The 16,653-nt window shown below is 38.7% G+C and overlaps 1 protein-coding gene across 2 annotated transcripts in view; it reads right to left on the reverse strand.

Annotated features, from left to right (window-relative positions):
• CUNH1orf112 (chromosome unknown C1orf112 homolog) overlaps positions 1 to 16,653 on the reverse strand; it is a 51,219-nt gene that overhangs the window by 26,026 nt on the left and 8,540 nt on the right. For both annotated transcript variants that reach the window (XM_040263544.1, XM_040263543.1), the window contains exons 5-9: positions 16,088 to 16,228; positions 15,156 to 15,321; positions 12,263 to 12,347; positions 9,183 to 9,321; positions 3,493 to 3,573 (exon numbers count right to left, since the gene is read on the reverse strand). In XM_040263544.1, coding sequence (XP_040119478.1) covers positions 3,493 to 3,573; positions 9,183 to 9,321; positions 12,263 to 12,347; positions 15,156 to 15,321; positions 16,088 to 16,228 — 612 coding nt within the window. The remainder of the gene's footprint in view (positions 1 to 3,492; positions 3,574 to 9,182; positions 9,322 to 12,262; positions 12,348 to 15,155; positions 15,322 to 16,087; positions 16,229 to 16,653) is intronic.

Here is a 16,653-nt window from a genome sequence, read left to right on the forward strand (position 1 = left end):
CTTTATTGTCCAGCTCTTACATCTGTACATGACTACTGGAAAGACCATCAGTTCAGTTCAATCACTCAGTCATGTCTGACTCTTTGCGACCCCATGGACTGCAGCATACCAGGCCTCCCTGTCCATCATCAACTTCCAGAGTTTACCCAAACTCATGTTCATTGAGTCGGTGATGCCATCCAACCAATCTCATCCTCTGTCATCCCCTTCTTCTCTCACCTTCAATCTTTCCCAGCATCAGGGTGTTTTCAAATGAGTCAGCTCTTCACATCAGGTGGCCAAAGAATTGGAGTTTCAGCTTCGACATCAGTCCTTCCAATGAACACTCAGGACTGATTTTCTGTAGGAGGGACTGGTTGGATCTCCTTGAAGTCCAAGGGACTCTCAAGAGTCTTCTCCAACACCATAGTTTAAAAACATCCATTCTTTGGCACTCAGCTTTCTTTATAGTCCAACTCTCACATCCATACATGACTACTGGAAAAACAATAGCCTTGACTAGACGGACCTTTGTTGGCAAAGTAACTGGGTGTCATTTTTGGTTTGGCTCTGTCTCTTTGGAAAGACCCTAGGTTTGACTATATGGACCTTTGTCAGCAAAATGTTATCTTTGCTTTTAACACACAAAAAAGTTTGTCATAGCTTTTCTGCCAAGAAGCCCTCATCTTCTAATTTCATGCCTGCAGTCACCATCCACAGTGATTTTAGAGCCCAAGAAGAGGAAATACGTCACTGCTTCCACCTTTTCCCCTTCTATTTGCCATGAAGTGATGGGGCCAGATGACATGACCTTAGTTTTTTTACTATTCAGTTTTAAGCTGGCTTTTTCACTCTCCTCCTTCACCAGCATCAAGAGGCTCTAGTTCCTCTTCGCTTTCTGCCATTAGAATGATACCATCTGCAAAGCTGAGGTTGTTGATATCTCTACCGGCAAGCTTGATCCCAGCTTGTAACTCATCTCACTCAGCATTTCACATGATGTGCTCTGCACATAAGTTAAACAAACAAGAGAGATCCTTCTCTTTTTGTCTGACAATAAACAGAACTGTCGTACTCCCTTCTCAATACTGAACCAGTCCGTTGTTCCACACAAGGTTCTAACTGTTGCTTTTTTGACCCACATACAGGTTTCTCAGGAGACAGGTAAAATGGTCTGGTATTCCCATTTCTTTAAGAGTTTTCCAGTTTGTTATGATCCACAGTTAATGTAGTCAATGAAACAGAGGTAGATGTTTCTCTGGAATTCCCTTGCTTTCTCTATGATCCAGCAAATGTTAGCAATTTGATCTCTGGTTCCTCTGCCTTTTCTAAACCCAGCCTGAACATCTGTAAGTTCTCAGTTCACATAATATTGAAGCCTAGCTTGGAGGATTTTGAGTATAACCTTACTAGCATGGGAGATGAGTGCAACTGTCCAGTGGTTTGAACATTCTTTACTTCTGCCCTTCTTGGGAACTGGGATGAGAACTGACCTTTTCCAGTCCTGTGGCCACTGCTGGGTTTTTCAAATCTGCTGACATACTGAGTGCAGTACTTTAATATCATCTTTAAGGATTTTAAATAGCTCTGCTGGAATTCCATCTTTCCACTAGCTTTAATGGCAGCAGTGCTTCCTAAGGCCCACTTGACTTCACACTCCAGAATGTCTGGCTCTGAGTGAGAGACTATACCATCATGGTTATCCAGGTGATTAAGATCTTTTTTGTACAGCTCTACCATGTATTATTTCCATCTCTGTTGATCTCTTCTGCTTCTAACAGGTCTTTACTGTTTCTGTCCTTTATTGTGCCCATCTTTGGACAACATGTTCCCTTGATATTTCCAGTTTTCTTGAAGAGATCTCTAGTCTAACCCTTTCTGCTGTTTTCCTCTACTTCCTTACCTTGTCCATTGACCTGAAGGCCTTCAAGTCTCTCCTTGCTATTTTCCAGAATTCTACAGTTAGTTGGGTGTGCCTTTCCCTTTCACCTTTGCTTTTTCTCTTCTTTCCTCAGCTATTTGTAAAGCATCCTTAGACAAACATATTGCCTTCTTACATTGCTTTTTCTTTGTGATGGTTTTGTTTGCTATCTCCTATATAATATTATGGATCTCTGTCCATGGTTCTTCAGGCACTCTGTTTACCAGATCTGATCCCCTGAATCTATTTGTCACCTCCACTGTATATTCATAGGGGATTTGATTTAAGTCATACCTGACTGGCCTAGTGATTTCCCCCACTTTCTTTAGTTTAAGCCTGAATTTTGCGATGAGGAGCTGGTGATCTGAGCCACAGGCAGCTCCAGGTCTTGTTTTTGCTGACTGTATACAGCTTCTCCATCTTTGGCTACAAAGAACGTTATCAATCGGATTTTGGTACTGGTCATTTGGTGATGTCCATGTGTAAAGTTGCCTCTTGTGTTGTTGAAAAAGTGTTTGCTATGACCAGTGCATTCTCTTGGCAGAATTGTTAGCCTTTGCCCTGCTTCATTTGCACTCCAAGGCCAAACGTGCCTGTTACCCCTGTTATCTCTTAACTTCCTACTTTAACATTCCAATCCCTTACAATGAAGAGGACATCTTTTTTTCGTGTTAGTTCTAGGACGTTGTCTAGGTCTTCATAGAACTGATCAACTTTTAGTCTCTTCAGTATAATTAGGTACATTTTACCTCCTACATATCAGCAAATATCAGATGGGTAACTACCCAAAAGTACCACTGGAGCTAGGACCTCCCCATCATGTACCTCTGCCACTGAAATACATACCCTGCAAACTGCAGGGAACCCAGTGTCAGAGCAGCCAATTACGGTAGTGGTTGTGGCCCAGAAGACAAACTCAGCACACTAACCAGGATGGCAGGTGTGTCAGAAGTCAGTGTATCTGTCATGGAATTTTGACTAATAAACAGTCATTGAAGATCCTTCTCTTTTTGTCAAAAAAGGAGGAAGACAAGGGCAAAAACAAATTCAACATGAACAATAGTTTTTTAATTACTAACATTTATTATTAATGCTATTTCTTTCACTGGCTGCTGTTAAGTATCCCCTGCTCTTCTCTCTAAATAATCTTCCTTGACAGCTTACCTATTCTGTTCATATATCTTCAACTATCACTATGCTACCCTGATGACTCCCAAATACGCAGGTCTTAAAATTATTATAAGCTTGAACATTTAAACTTTAACAACCTACTTTAGAAATAATTTATCAACAGTAAAGATAAACTGAATTATCTTTAAAAAAAAATGACCTGTGCTTCTAGAAATAATTTATACTTACAAAATAAATTTTTCAGAAAATTGAATAAAACTAGTAACAATATGATGGTAGCAACCTAAACAATATAACAAATGCTCAATATTTAACAAACAATATTAAACCAAAAACCCTACAAAATATACTCTTGACAAAATAACTTCAAGAGATTGTTTCTGGCAGGAATTAAAAAACAGGATAACTTACAATGTATTGTAGATTTCACATTCATGCATTATAAAAAAAATAAGCTTTACCTTAGTATAGTGCAAAAGGGAGTTGGCAAAGAAACGACACAATTTGAGTGTTTTCTGAAATAATCTGTAGTCTGCATTATCCTGTTTCAAAAAAGAAAGTAAGAAAGCATAATAAATATGAAAAGAACATGAAATTAGCTAGAACTGTAAATGAGACAGGATTTTCTAAAAATCTCTTAATAAAGACAGAGTGGAAACATTTCCCATGAGAAAATAATTGTTCTCTGAATTACTGTTAGAAGCAATACAAAACACATCCAATGATGATAAAGATATTTCAAAAAATTAGTCTGTATTACTGAAAATAATCTAAAACAGCAAAAAAGAGGTGATATTTGATTGACCTGACAGTGAAACTAACTTTAATATCTTAATTGTCTCTTGCTATATGGGGATCAGTAAATGGTCAAAAGAAAAAGGTCTCTGTTGTTGTTCAGTCAAAAGTCATGTCTGACTTTTTGTGACTCCATGGACTGCAAGAAAAAGATCTTACAAACCCATAAAAGAATGAGATATAAAAACAGATAAAAGACATGAGAAGGCAGTTTGTAGAAAAGAAACTACAAAATTGCCAATAAATATTGAAAACCTCCAAACTATAACCTAATTACATATCTTTTGAGGCTGGAGGAAAGGTGACTATTTGATTAGCAAAGATTTAAAAGACTGATAATATTCCAGTGTTGATATGGAAGTGCAGTAATAAGCACTTTAACATTTATGGGAGCATAAAATAACACACTCTTTGCATTACTATTATTATTATTAAAAGCTTGAGCATTAAAACTCCTTGACCCAGTAGCAATTCCACTTCTGGAAATATATTCTACTGAAATACCAGCACAGATATGCAATGTAACCTTTCTTATGTTGTGAAAATTGAAATTCTCCAGTTAATGGAGAACGGTTAGTAAATCCAAGGTAAATTCATAAACGGTAGTGACATAGAGCTATTAAAAGGAATTGGGTAGATATACCCTCAGGGATACAGAAAGCCTCAAGACAGATTCAGTAAAAAATCAAGCTGCAAAACAACTTGTATAATCCTATTATTATTTTTAAATGTCTGCTATGTGTTTAATGTTTCAAAATATTGAGCCATTCTTCCTTTCTTTAAAGTACTGATAAAAGAAAAATACTGATAAAGTCTAAATGTAGTGAGCAATAAATCCAACTATAGGCAACAGATTTTAAAATGAGTTTTTCTGAATATAACTTTCTATAAGCATTACATTAGTAAAAGTAGGAATTATAGTACAAATTTATATCTAAGAGCCTTACAAATAAACTTTCCCTGTCTAAATTACTGGTGACGAAAAGCTTGTTACAAAGTCTATATATAATAGTTCATTTTGAAACCATGTTCAAGACTTAGGAGAGAAAACATCCCTTATAGGAGCTGTCATGGGTTGAACTGTGTCTCCTAAAAAGACAGGTTGAAGTCCTAATGCCCAAAACCCCAGGATGTGACTTTATTTGGAAGTAGGGACGTTGCAGATGTAATCAGTTAAGATGAGGTCATACTGGAGTAGGATGTGCATTTAATCTAACATGACTGGTGTCCTTACTATGAAGATAATGTGAAGAGACAAGGAGAGAATACCTTGTGATGACGGCAGTAGAGACTGAAGCTGTACAGATGCAAGTCCAGGAATGCCCTGACGCCAGAAACTAAGAGAGAGGATGCAGCTGACTCTCCCAGAGTCTGCAAGTGAACAAGGTCCTGCTGATATGTTTCAGAGATCTATCCTCTAGAACTGCGAGTGAATAAACCTGCCACCTGATTTGCAGTCAGTTGTGATCATTTGTTATATAGCAGCCTCAACTACATAATTCAGGGACTCATACATCTATATGCTTCCATAAACAGCATATTACCTATGAAATCCAGTGGTTTCTTTCTGATATTTTTAAAAATAAGGTGAAAAAACTGCTTGGGAGAGTTTAATGAAACAGTTTGATTCCTCAATAAATATCAACAGTAAACAGCAGAGGGCATTGCTATTTAAAATTTAAACTTAAGAATGGAGAAACTACAGAGATTTTTTTCAAAGCTCCATTTCAGGCAATGGACAGCAGTAAGTAGTGCTAGTTACTCTTATGAATCCTAAATAAATAAAGAAAAACAAGTAAGGAAAAACATGAAACTCTACTTGGACAGTTAGGAAAGTTTACAATTCTCTGATTTTCATATACAAGGAGTTTATATGCACTGAACTTATATACCTTATGTACAAACAGCCATCCTGATCAGGTACCCTCAGGACTTCTCTTTCCTCTTCCACTATAGACTGGACGGTGGCTTCAGTTTTCTCCATTTCACTCCTCTCCAAGGAATCTGTCTAATCTTACTCTCTGAATAAGTACTAACTGGGGGATCTGTGGTGTCAAGATAAGCAAGATAGAAACTGGGAAAAGAGGAGGCTGCGGTGGAGGATATAAATGTACAAGATAAAGGAGGAAAAGGGAGCATCCTTTCTGCCACTGACATAGGATAGTTAAGGAAATACCTTCTCCTTTCAGCAAGGTGAGGGGAATCAGAAAGGATAAATGAACGAAATGGGGACAGAAAAGGAAAAAAGGGATGGAAGCGGAGGACAGATAAAAAGAAGAGAAGCAAGAAGGAAAGGGTTTGCTTCTTCCTAAAGCTACTCCTTACTCCTCCTCACCAATTTCAGAAGGCCTTTTCAAACTTCCCATCCTCCTCTAGGTCTCTCTTTTCAGATCATCCCTGCCCTAAAAGCTGTGACCAATTTTAGGAACTGAATGAATCCTCACATGCCCACCCCCACAGTTGCTGGGCAAAGAACAACGGACAAAGGAATTTCCTGTATCCATTCACAGGACTACGACAGGAAGAGATGTTATTGTTATCCTATGGAAAAATATTTAACTCATTAACCATTGAAAATTTAACTTCTATGCAGAGGACACCATGTGAAATTCCAAACTGGATGAATCACAAGTTGGAGTCAAGATTGCCAGGAGAGATATCAACCTCATAGAACTCTAATGGCAGAAGGCAAAGAGGAACTAAAGAGCCTCGTGATGAAAGTGAAAAAGGAAAGTGAAAAAGCAGGCTTAAAACTCAACATTCAAAAAACTAAGATAATGGCATCTAGTCCCATCAGTTCAATCGCTCAGTTGTGTCCAACTCTTTGCGACCCCATGAACTGCAGCACACCAGGCCTCCCTGTCCATCACCAACTCCCAGAGTTTACCCAAACTCATGTTCACTGAGTCGGTGATGCCATCCAACCATCTCATCCTCTGTCGTCCCCTTCTCCTCCTGCCCTCAATCTTTCCCAGCATCAGGGTCTTTTCAAAGTCAGCTCTTTGCATCAGGTGGCCAAATATTAGAGTTTCAGTTTCAAATCAGTCCTTCCAATGAACACCCAGGACTGATGTCCTTTAGGATGGACTGGATGGATCTCCTCGCAGTCCAAGGGACTCTCAAGAGTCTTCTCCAACACCACAGTTCAAAAGCATCAATTCTTTGGTGCTCAGCTTTCTTTATAGTCCAACTCTCACATCCATACATGACTACTGGAAAAACCATAGCCTTGACTGGACAGACCTTTGTTGATAAAGTAATGTCTCTGCTTTTCAATATGCTGTCTAGATTGGTCATAACTTTTCTTCCAATGAGTAAGCATCTTTTAATTTCATGGCTGCACTCACCATCTATAGTGATTTTGGAGCCCCCCAAAATAAAGTCTGACACTGTTTCCACTGTTTCCCCATCTATTTCCCATGAAGTGATGGGACCAAATGCCATGATCTTAGTTTTCTGAATGTTGAGCTTTAAGCCAACGTTTTCACTCTCCTTTCACCTTCATCAAAAGGCTCTTTAGTTCCTCTTCACTTTCTGCCATAAGGGTGGTGTCATCTGCATATCTGAGGTTATTGATATTTCTCCCAGCAATCTTAATTCCAGCCTGTGCTTCTTCCAGCCCAACATTTCTCATGATGTACTGTGCATATAAGTTAAATAAGTAGGGTGACAGTCTACAGCCTTGACGTACTCCTTTCCCTATTTGGAACCAGTCTGTTGTTCCATGTCCAGTTCTAACTGTTGCTTCCTGACCTGCATATAGGTTTCTCAACAGGCAGGTCAGGTGTTCTGGTATTCCCATCTCTTGAAGAATTTTCCACAGTTCATTGTGATCCACATAGTCAAAGGCTTTGGCATAGTCAATAAAGGAGAAATAGATGTTTTTCTGGAACTCTCTTGCTTTTGTGATGATCCACTGCATGTTGGCAATTTGATCTCTGGTTCCTCTGCCTTTTCTAAAACCAGCTTGAACATCTGGAAGTTCACGGTTCACGTATTGCTGAAGCCTGGCTAGTTCCATCACTTCATGGCAAATAGATAGGGAAACAGTGATAGATTTTATTTTATTATGCTCCTAAATCACTGTGGACGGTGACTGCAGCCATGAAACTAAAAGATGCTTGCTCTCTGGAAGGAAAGCTATGACAAACCTAGACAGTGTATCAAAAACCAAAGACATCACTTTGCTGACAAAGGTCCATATGGTCAAAGCTATGGTTTCTCCTGCAGTTATGTATGGATGTGAGAGTTGGACCATAAAGAAGCATGAGGACTGAAGAAGTGATGCTTCTGAACTGTGGTGTTAGAGAAGACACTTGAGAATCCATTGGACAACAAGGAGATCAAACTAGTCAACCCTAAAGGAAATCAACCCTGAATATTCATCGGAAGGACTGATGCTGAAGCTCCAATACTTTGGCCACATGATGCAAAGAGTCACTTCATTGGACAAGACCCTGATACTGGGAAAGACTGAGGGCAGGAGGAAAAGAGGACGACAGAGGATGAGATGGTTGGATGGCATCACCGACAGAGGATGAGATGATTGGATGGCATCACCGACTCAGTGGACATGAAGTTGAGCAAACTCCAGGAGACAGTGAAGGACAGGGGAGCCCGGCACGCTGCAGTCCATGGTGTCACAAAGTGTTGGATACGACTTAGTAACTTAAAAATAACAACACATTGAAATTATTAGTTATAACTGTTAAGTCATGAGTACGCGTACTCCTTTAATTTAGGACTATTATGAGTTAAACTTTAAAGAGCTAGTCTGAGAACAGACTATGTATAACAGTTATAGAAAAATAAACTGTAATTCCCAATAAGCATATTACAAATTTTTAGAATACAATCTGTTTTATAAAACTGATGCCAATTCAACATTATAATTTCTTAAAATCAATATAAATAAGTATAAACCAAGTTTAGAAGACTGACAGATACACACACATACACACATGTGTATACTGCTTCTCTACAAGTTGCAATGGATTGGTGAAGAAAAGGATCACTGTGGCTATTTCAACAACCTTAAATAAAAATAGCACTAAGGAATTAGACTTCTGTGTAAGAGTAGAAAAGACTGCAAGGATTCTGAGGAGAATGCCTTGACCAACCAGCGAGTATTCAGAAAGGCAGGGACAGACTGACTGTAGAGAGAATGAAAGTAGAGGAGTTATGGGAGTCTAATGTAACGTCTGGGTGAAAAGTAATATTGGGCTACAAATAATCTCACAGGTTGAAAACAAAAAACAAATTAAAACCCATTTTGGTAAACCGATCCATAGATTTAGTAATAACTGTCAAAGGAAAAGGAGCTTCTGCTCACAGTGCTGTCAGCCCATATTTTTACCTGTGCATCTGACTGCATCATCTGCTCAGCTAACCGTAAACAAGAATGGAAGGAGAAAAGAATGTCTTCACACAAGCTAGTAATTATATCTTTGTGTTTCAGCTGACTCTTTATAACCGACTGGTGCTTAAGACTCTGCCTAAATGAATAAAAAGAAAATATAATTACAAGTAACACATCAAATAACTTAAGACCATAAAAATATGATTTGATAGAACACATAAAAAAATCAAAATGCATCATTTATAATAGACACGGCATAATTAAGACGTGCTGACTTTACCTCTGAAGTTGTCGTATTAGTTTAAGTTGCTAATTTTTTATTTCTCCTTATAAAATATTAATTGAACTCTTACTATACACTGGAGTCTGTGAGGGCCTGGAGATAGAGGAGTGAATGAAAAGACTCAATCCCTGCCCTGTCTGTATGGAATTTCTCGTTCAACACAGGACAGAAGATTAAATAATGTAAGAATAATTGATTGATTGCAGCTGTGACAAATGCTAAGGTGGAGAAGTTCAGGGTGCTACAACACAGACATGTACTCTAACTTGGATGGACTTTAAACAGTAGAGTGACATGATTTGATAGAACTGTTTAGAAGCAAATCAGTCTGAATGCAGAATAGAAAATGAATCAGAAGTGGGCAAAAGCAGACAATATTTGATGGTGATGGCGTGTGTGCTCAGTTGCTCAATCGTGTCTGACTCTTTGCGACTCTATGGACTGTAGCCCACCAGCTTCCTCTACCCATGGGATTCTCCAAGCAAGAATACTTAGGTGGGTTGCCATTTCCTTCTCCAGGGGATCTTCCCGGACCAGGGATCAAACCTGCATCTCCTGCACTGGCAGGCGGATTCTTTACTACTGTACCACCTGGGAAGCCCTGATGGTGATGATAGTATGACTAACTCACTGAGTGCTTCACTAGCCTTGCAGAGTTCTAAGCACTTCACACTGATAAACTCAATTCTCAGTTCAGTTCAGTCGCTCAGTTGTGTCCGACTCTGCGACCCCATGAATTGCAGCACGCCAGGCCTCCCTGTCCATCACCAACTCCCGGAGTTCACTCACTCACGTCCATCGAGTCCGTGATGCCATCCAGCCATCTCATCCTCTGTCGTCCCCTTCTCCTCCTGCCCCCAATCCCTCCCAGCATCAGAGTCTTTTCCAATTAGTCAACTCTTCTCATGAGGTGGCCAAAGTACTGGAGCTTCAGCTTTAACATCATTCCTTCCAAAGAAATCCCAGGGCTGATCTCCTTCAGAATGGACTGGTTGGATCTCCTTGCAGTCCAAGGGACTCTCAAGAGTCTTCTCCAACACCACAGTTCAAAAGCATCAATTCTTTGGCACTCAGCTTTCTTCACAGTCCAACTCTCACATCCATTCATGACCACTGGAAAAACCATAGCCTTGACTAGATGGACCTTAGTCGGCAAAGTAATGTCTCTGCTTTTGAATATACTATCTAGGTTAGTCATAACTTTTCTTCCAAGGAGTAAGAGTCTTTTAATTTCATGGCTGCACTCACCATCTGCAGTGATTTTGGAGCCCCCAAAAATAAAGTCTGACACTGTGTCTACTGTTTCCCCATCTATTTCCCATGAAGTGATGGGACCGGATGCCATGATCTTCGTTTTCTGAATGTCGAGCTTTAAGCCAACTTTTTCACTCTCCTCTTTTACTTTCATCAAGAGGCTTTTTAGCTCCTCTTCACTTTCTGCCATATGAGTAATGTCATCTGCCTATCTGAGGTTATTGATATTTCTCCCGGCAATCTTGATTCCAGCTTGTGTTTCTTCCAGTCCAGCGTTTCTCATGATGTACTCTGCATGTAAGTTAAATAAGCAGGGTGACAATATACAGCTTTGACGTACTCCTTTTCCAATTTGGAACCAGTCTGTTGTTCCATGTCCAGTTCTAACTGTTGCTTCCTGACCTGCATACAGATTTCTCAAGAGGCAGGTTAGGTGGTCTGGTATTCCCATCTCTGAGAATTTTCCACAGTTTATTGTGATCCACACAGTATACCCCCATAAAGAAGGTACTTTTGTTATAACTTCCATTTTCAGATGAGCAAACTAAGGCTCAGAGAAGTTAACTAACTTGCCTAGGACTTCCAAAGGATAAGTAATTTCAGAAAGGATTCAAATATATGCAGCATGGCTATGAGTTGACACTTTTAACCACTGCACTATTTATTACTTATTGGCAATGTAATGACCTGGTGCAAGAAAAGCACCCAAGACCTGAAAGTATTACACTGATCTTTAATGTTTTATGCATATGTATAAAGTAGAGGTTCTTAACCATTTTTAAATCTCAACTATACTCCCTCCACCCTCAAGAATCTGATGAATGCTACGGACATTCTCCCTAGTAACTTCACACAATGTTCTAGTTAAAATTATAAATGGTATTAAACTTAATTCAAAAGCATATAATGAGGGGATTGTATTCAGCTCTAATTATAATTATTAACTTACCTAAGCCTGGAAAAAGGATAGTTGATAGTTAAACACTAGTAGCAGTAGGCACGGAGAAGGCAATGGCACCCCACTCCAGTACTCTTGCCTGGAAAATCCCACGGGTGGAGGAGCCTGGTAGGCTGAAGTCCATGGGGCTGCTGAGGGTCGGACACGACTGAGCGACTTCAGTTTCACTTTTCACTTTCATGCTTTGGAGAAGGAAATGGCAACCCACTCCAGTGTTCTTGCCTGGAGAATCCCAGCCTGGTGGGCTGCCATCTATGGGGTTGCACAGAGTCGGACACGATTGAAGTGACTTAGCAGCAGCAGCAGCAGTAGGCAAGTGGTTAAGACCCATGCCTTATTATTTCAGATGTACTAGCTAACTGAGTAGAACTTTTTTTTAATTTTAGAGATGGCAGGATAAAGAAGTAACATTTAGTTTGGGAGTTACATGTACAATATCTGGATTATCAGAGAGTAGTGTCAGTAAATATTACACAAACCCATACAAAATGTTTTAAATGCAATCTAAGAAAACTTACAAATAATTAAGACTTTGGATATGGAAAATATATTACAAAAAGTAAAAACAAAACAAAAACTTACTTAATTATAAATTTCCAAGTATTGGCATGAAATGCATGGTCCATACTGGAAATAACAGAGCAAATATCCAACAATGAATGAATAACTACAAGGAAAGAGAACAGAACTCTTAGGACATTGAAATATTATATGGAGTGAGTTTAAAATATCTAATGAATGATCTTAACATTTGTTAAAATAAGTAATATAGTTTTTAAAAATTACATCAAAATAATTAGTGAAAGTGTCACTAATTTAGAGTTTTTATAAAATATGGAAAATTAAGTTTGATGCTTATAGCTACTCTATGACCTAAATAAAATGAAAAATGTTCAGTGGAATAAAATTTGTGCCCTATTATAACTGAAATATTCTGCAGATATTCTAATAAAAAATGATATATTGCTAAGGAAAGAAAACCTAACAAAGAAGAATCATAACAAATTTGTACAGTACTCATTAAGGTTTCTACTCTGCCTGTAGTAGATAATTTGTAAAAGTAAGCACAATAAACCCCCTTTCTATGTCCATGAGCTTAGGCAGTTCCCTTCCACAGACCCCAGACATGGCCACATGACTTACTTTGGTCAAAAGGACAAAAATAAATGTTTAAGGCAAGCAAAGACTTTAAAGTGCCTGACTACGGGAGCCTACCCTCTCTTGCTGCTCTGACAGCACCTGAGGCTATCAGCAGGCAGCTGATCCCAGGCTAACCTGCTGGATGATGGGGTACACATGGCTGACTCAGCACATTATTCCTCCCTCTGCTCACAACCACTTATGAGTAAGGTCAATGGCCACAAACACCCAGGTGAGCCAGTTACACCCTATGAAGCAGAGAAATCTTGTCCCACCTCAGCCCAGCCTAAAAATACTAACTCAGAACTGTGAATAAATGAAACAGTAACTGCTTTATTTTTCTTTTTATTTTTTTTTTGGGCTGTGCCACTCAGCTTGCAGGATTTTCAGTCCCTCACCAGGGACTGAACACAGGCCCCAACAATGAGAGCCCCAAGTTCTAACCACTGGACCCCCAAGGAACTCCCTAGTAGCTGCTTCAATATAATGGATTTGGGGGTGGTTTTTCAGAGCAAAAGGTACCTTATAATACTGTACAAAACCAACTTACTCTCCTTATGCTGAAGTTATGAATGCAACCTTTGCCCTTATGGAGTATTGTTTCTTAAACTCTGGGACATGATGCATTTGGCAAGTGATGAAATTAATGAAGGAGCAATCAGCACTGTTTAAAAATGAAATAGACTAATACATTATTTCATGTACAATAAATAAATGTAGTATATACATACACATGCACAAACACACATACATGTGTTATTTATATGTGTTTCAGGAAGGAATGAAAACTTTCTTACTATGAATTTATGGCTTAAAAATTCTGAAAGCTACTGCTTTAGAAGGTACAAGGTTGCACAGCTTTCTTTGCTAATCATTGTGGAGAAACAACTTACTTTGAACATTGACTAAATACATCAGTTCAGCTCAGCTGTCTCTGACTCTTTGCGACCCCATGGACTGCAGCACAGTCCATCACCAACTCCTGGAGCTTACTCAAACTCATGTCCACTGAGTCGGTGATGCCATCCAGCCATCTCATCCTCTGTCTTCTCCTCCCGCCTTCAATCTTTCCCAGCATCAGAGTCTTTTCAAATGAGTCAGCTCTTTGCATCAGGTGGAGTTTCAGCTTCAGCATCAGTCCTTCCAAAGAATATTTAGGACTCATTTCCTTTAGGATGGACTGCTTGGATCTCCTTGAAGTCCAAGAGACTCTCAAAAGTCTTCTCCAACACCACAGTTCAAAAGCATCAATTCTTCGGTGCTCAGCTTTCTTTATAGTCCAACTCTCACATCCATACATGACTACTGGAAAAACCATAGCTTTCACTAGACGGACCTTTGTTGGCAAAGTAATGTCTCTGATTTTTAATAAGCTGTCTAGGTTGATCATAGCTTTCTTTCCAAGGAGTAAGCATCTTTTAATTTCATGGCTGTAATCACCTTCTGCAGTGATTTTGGAGCCCCCCAAAATAAAGTCGGCCACTGTTTCCACTGTTTCCCCATCTATTTGCCATGAAGTGATGGGACTGGATGCCATGATCTTCATTTTCTGAATGTTGAGCTTTAAGCCAAGTTTCCTAAAGAGGCTCTTTAGTTCTTCTTCACTTTCTGCCATAAGGGTGGTATCATCTGCATGTCTGAGGTTATTGATATTTCTCCCAGCAATCTTGATTCCAGCTTGTGCTTCATCCAGCCCAGCATTTCATATGATGCACTCTGCATATAAGTTAAATAAGTAGGGTGACAACATACAGCCTTGATGTACTCCCTTTACTATTTGGAACGAGTCTTTATTCCATGTCCATTTCTAACTGTTCCTTCTTGATCTGCATACAGATTTCTCAGGAGGCAGGTAAGGTTGTCTGGTATTCCCATCTCGTGAAGAATTTTCCAGTTTGTTGTGATCCACACAGTCAAAGGCTTTGGTGTAGTCAATAAAGCAGTGGACATCACCAGATGGTCAACACCAAAATCAGATTGATTATATTCTTTGCAACCAAAGATGGAAAACCTCTATACAGTGTCAGCAAAAACAAGACCAGGAGCTGACTGTGGCTCAGATCATGAACTCCTTTTTGCCAAATTCAGACTTAACTGAAGAAAGTAGGGAAAATCACTAGCCTAAATATATAAATCTGTTAATGCATCAAATATCAACTCTACAAAATCTAAAAATTGAAAAGATTAAAAGTTTATTGGGTAGGATTTAAATTTTTTATACATTTAATATTATGAATCATTAAATAGAAGCAATGATTGGGTTCAATAATTTAGTTGATGCATGGTTTATAGTCAACATACATCACATACTAAGTAGTAAGTTTTCCTCACTCACCTACTACCATATTCAAAATATCATCATGCTCATCTATTAAAGGGTTCATGCACACCATATCCAGCAGTTCCATGAGCTGCTTCTGAAGAGAATAGGCTTCCTTAAAAAGAGCCTGCAGAAGGTCTGCGACTAGGTGTAGACGCCCAGAATAGACAGATTCACTATTCTGATCACAAAAAAATAACAATGAGAGGAAAAAAGCAAATCAGAGAATGCTCAGGAGCCAAATTTATTTTAATTCATTCTATCAGAGCTTATAAATTTAATATTTTTACTGAATAACATATTCATTCATTAAAGAAATGCTTAATGAACTTTCATCGTATATAGTGTACTTTGAGAGATGAAAGCATGTATAAAATACAATCTCTGACTTCCAAGATCTTACAAATATAGAACAAAAAAGGAGATTAATAACATTAGGTCCATGGCATGACATTTTAGTACCTTATCACCAAAGAGAAGGATTAGGTAACTAGAGAGGTACAGTCACCCAACAAATAGCATTATCAAAATTGCCTGTGGCCCACAAATCTTAAGCCAGCTTTTCTGCTTTAAAGCTGCCACAGGACTAAATAAAGGTCAAGGTCCATTTATAGGCACCTAATTGTTAAGGAATTCACCTGAGTCACCAGTGCCACAGCAGAACTATTTCAGGACCCCTGTGACTCAACATGAATCCATATCACTTCTTTCCTTACCAAGAGGAAACAGAATAAGACAACAACAAGGAAACTGCAAGAGCCCCCTTTGTAAGATTATAACTACTTATTTTGAAACAAATATTTACATACATGCTGTTTGCTCTGTGGAAAAATCCACTGCGATAATACAGGATAAATGTAAGCTTATGAACAAACAAACACTACCAACTCAGGCCCTTTGCTCATGGATTCTAGGCCATTTAAAGTGTACTTAGACCCATTACTCACCTTACAATGTACAAATGTACTTTTGATTACATGTAGGACAGAGGAGGGAAGACTATGAATATTTTCTAGAATGACGGATTCCTGAGTGGCACAGACATGCTGAACACATCCAGTAAGAGCTCCTAATAGCTGTACCATTGTCTGGAAATAAGGAAAGAAGTTTCACTCAGAACATATTTTCTGTGCATCTGAATGGTATACTAGGGATATAACAATGAACAAAATGGACCCTCTGTTCCTCCTTACATATAACTTTAGTCTATCAGAATTACAAATATTAAAACTGGCTAGACATTTGGTTAAAAAAAAGAAGTTGGCATACTAACCCACACATCAAAGTATATGGCAGGTGTTCTACACATATGCCTTGGAATTATAGATAGGGCATGATATCTTGATTATATTTGTCTTACACTAGTTTATTACTTGTCTAAACTTATACAAGTTTATTAAGATGTTTATTAACCACAAAATTGTATAAAAATTCATTTATGCTTTCTGCAATATCTTCATATCTTTAATTCTATAAATTTGATTCTAGCATTGGGCTATTATATAAAGAGTAT

Source organism: Oryx dammah, unplaced genomic scaffold (genome assembly GCF_014754425.2).
Source record: "Oryx dammah isolate SB20612 unplaced genomic scaffold, SCBI_Odam_1.1 HiC_scaffold_21, whole genome shotgun sequence".
Lineage (NCBI taxonomy): Eukaryota > Metazoa > Chordata > Mammalia > Artiodactyla > Bovidae > Oryx > Oryx dammah.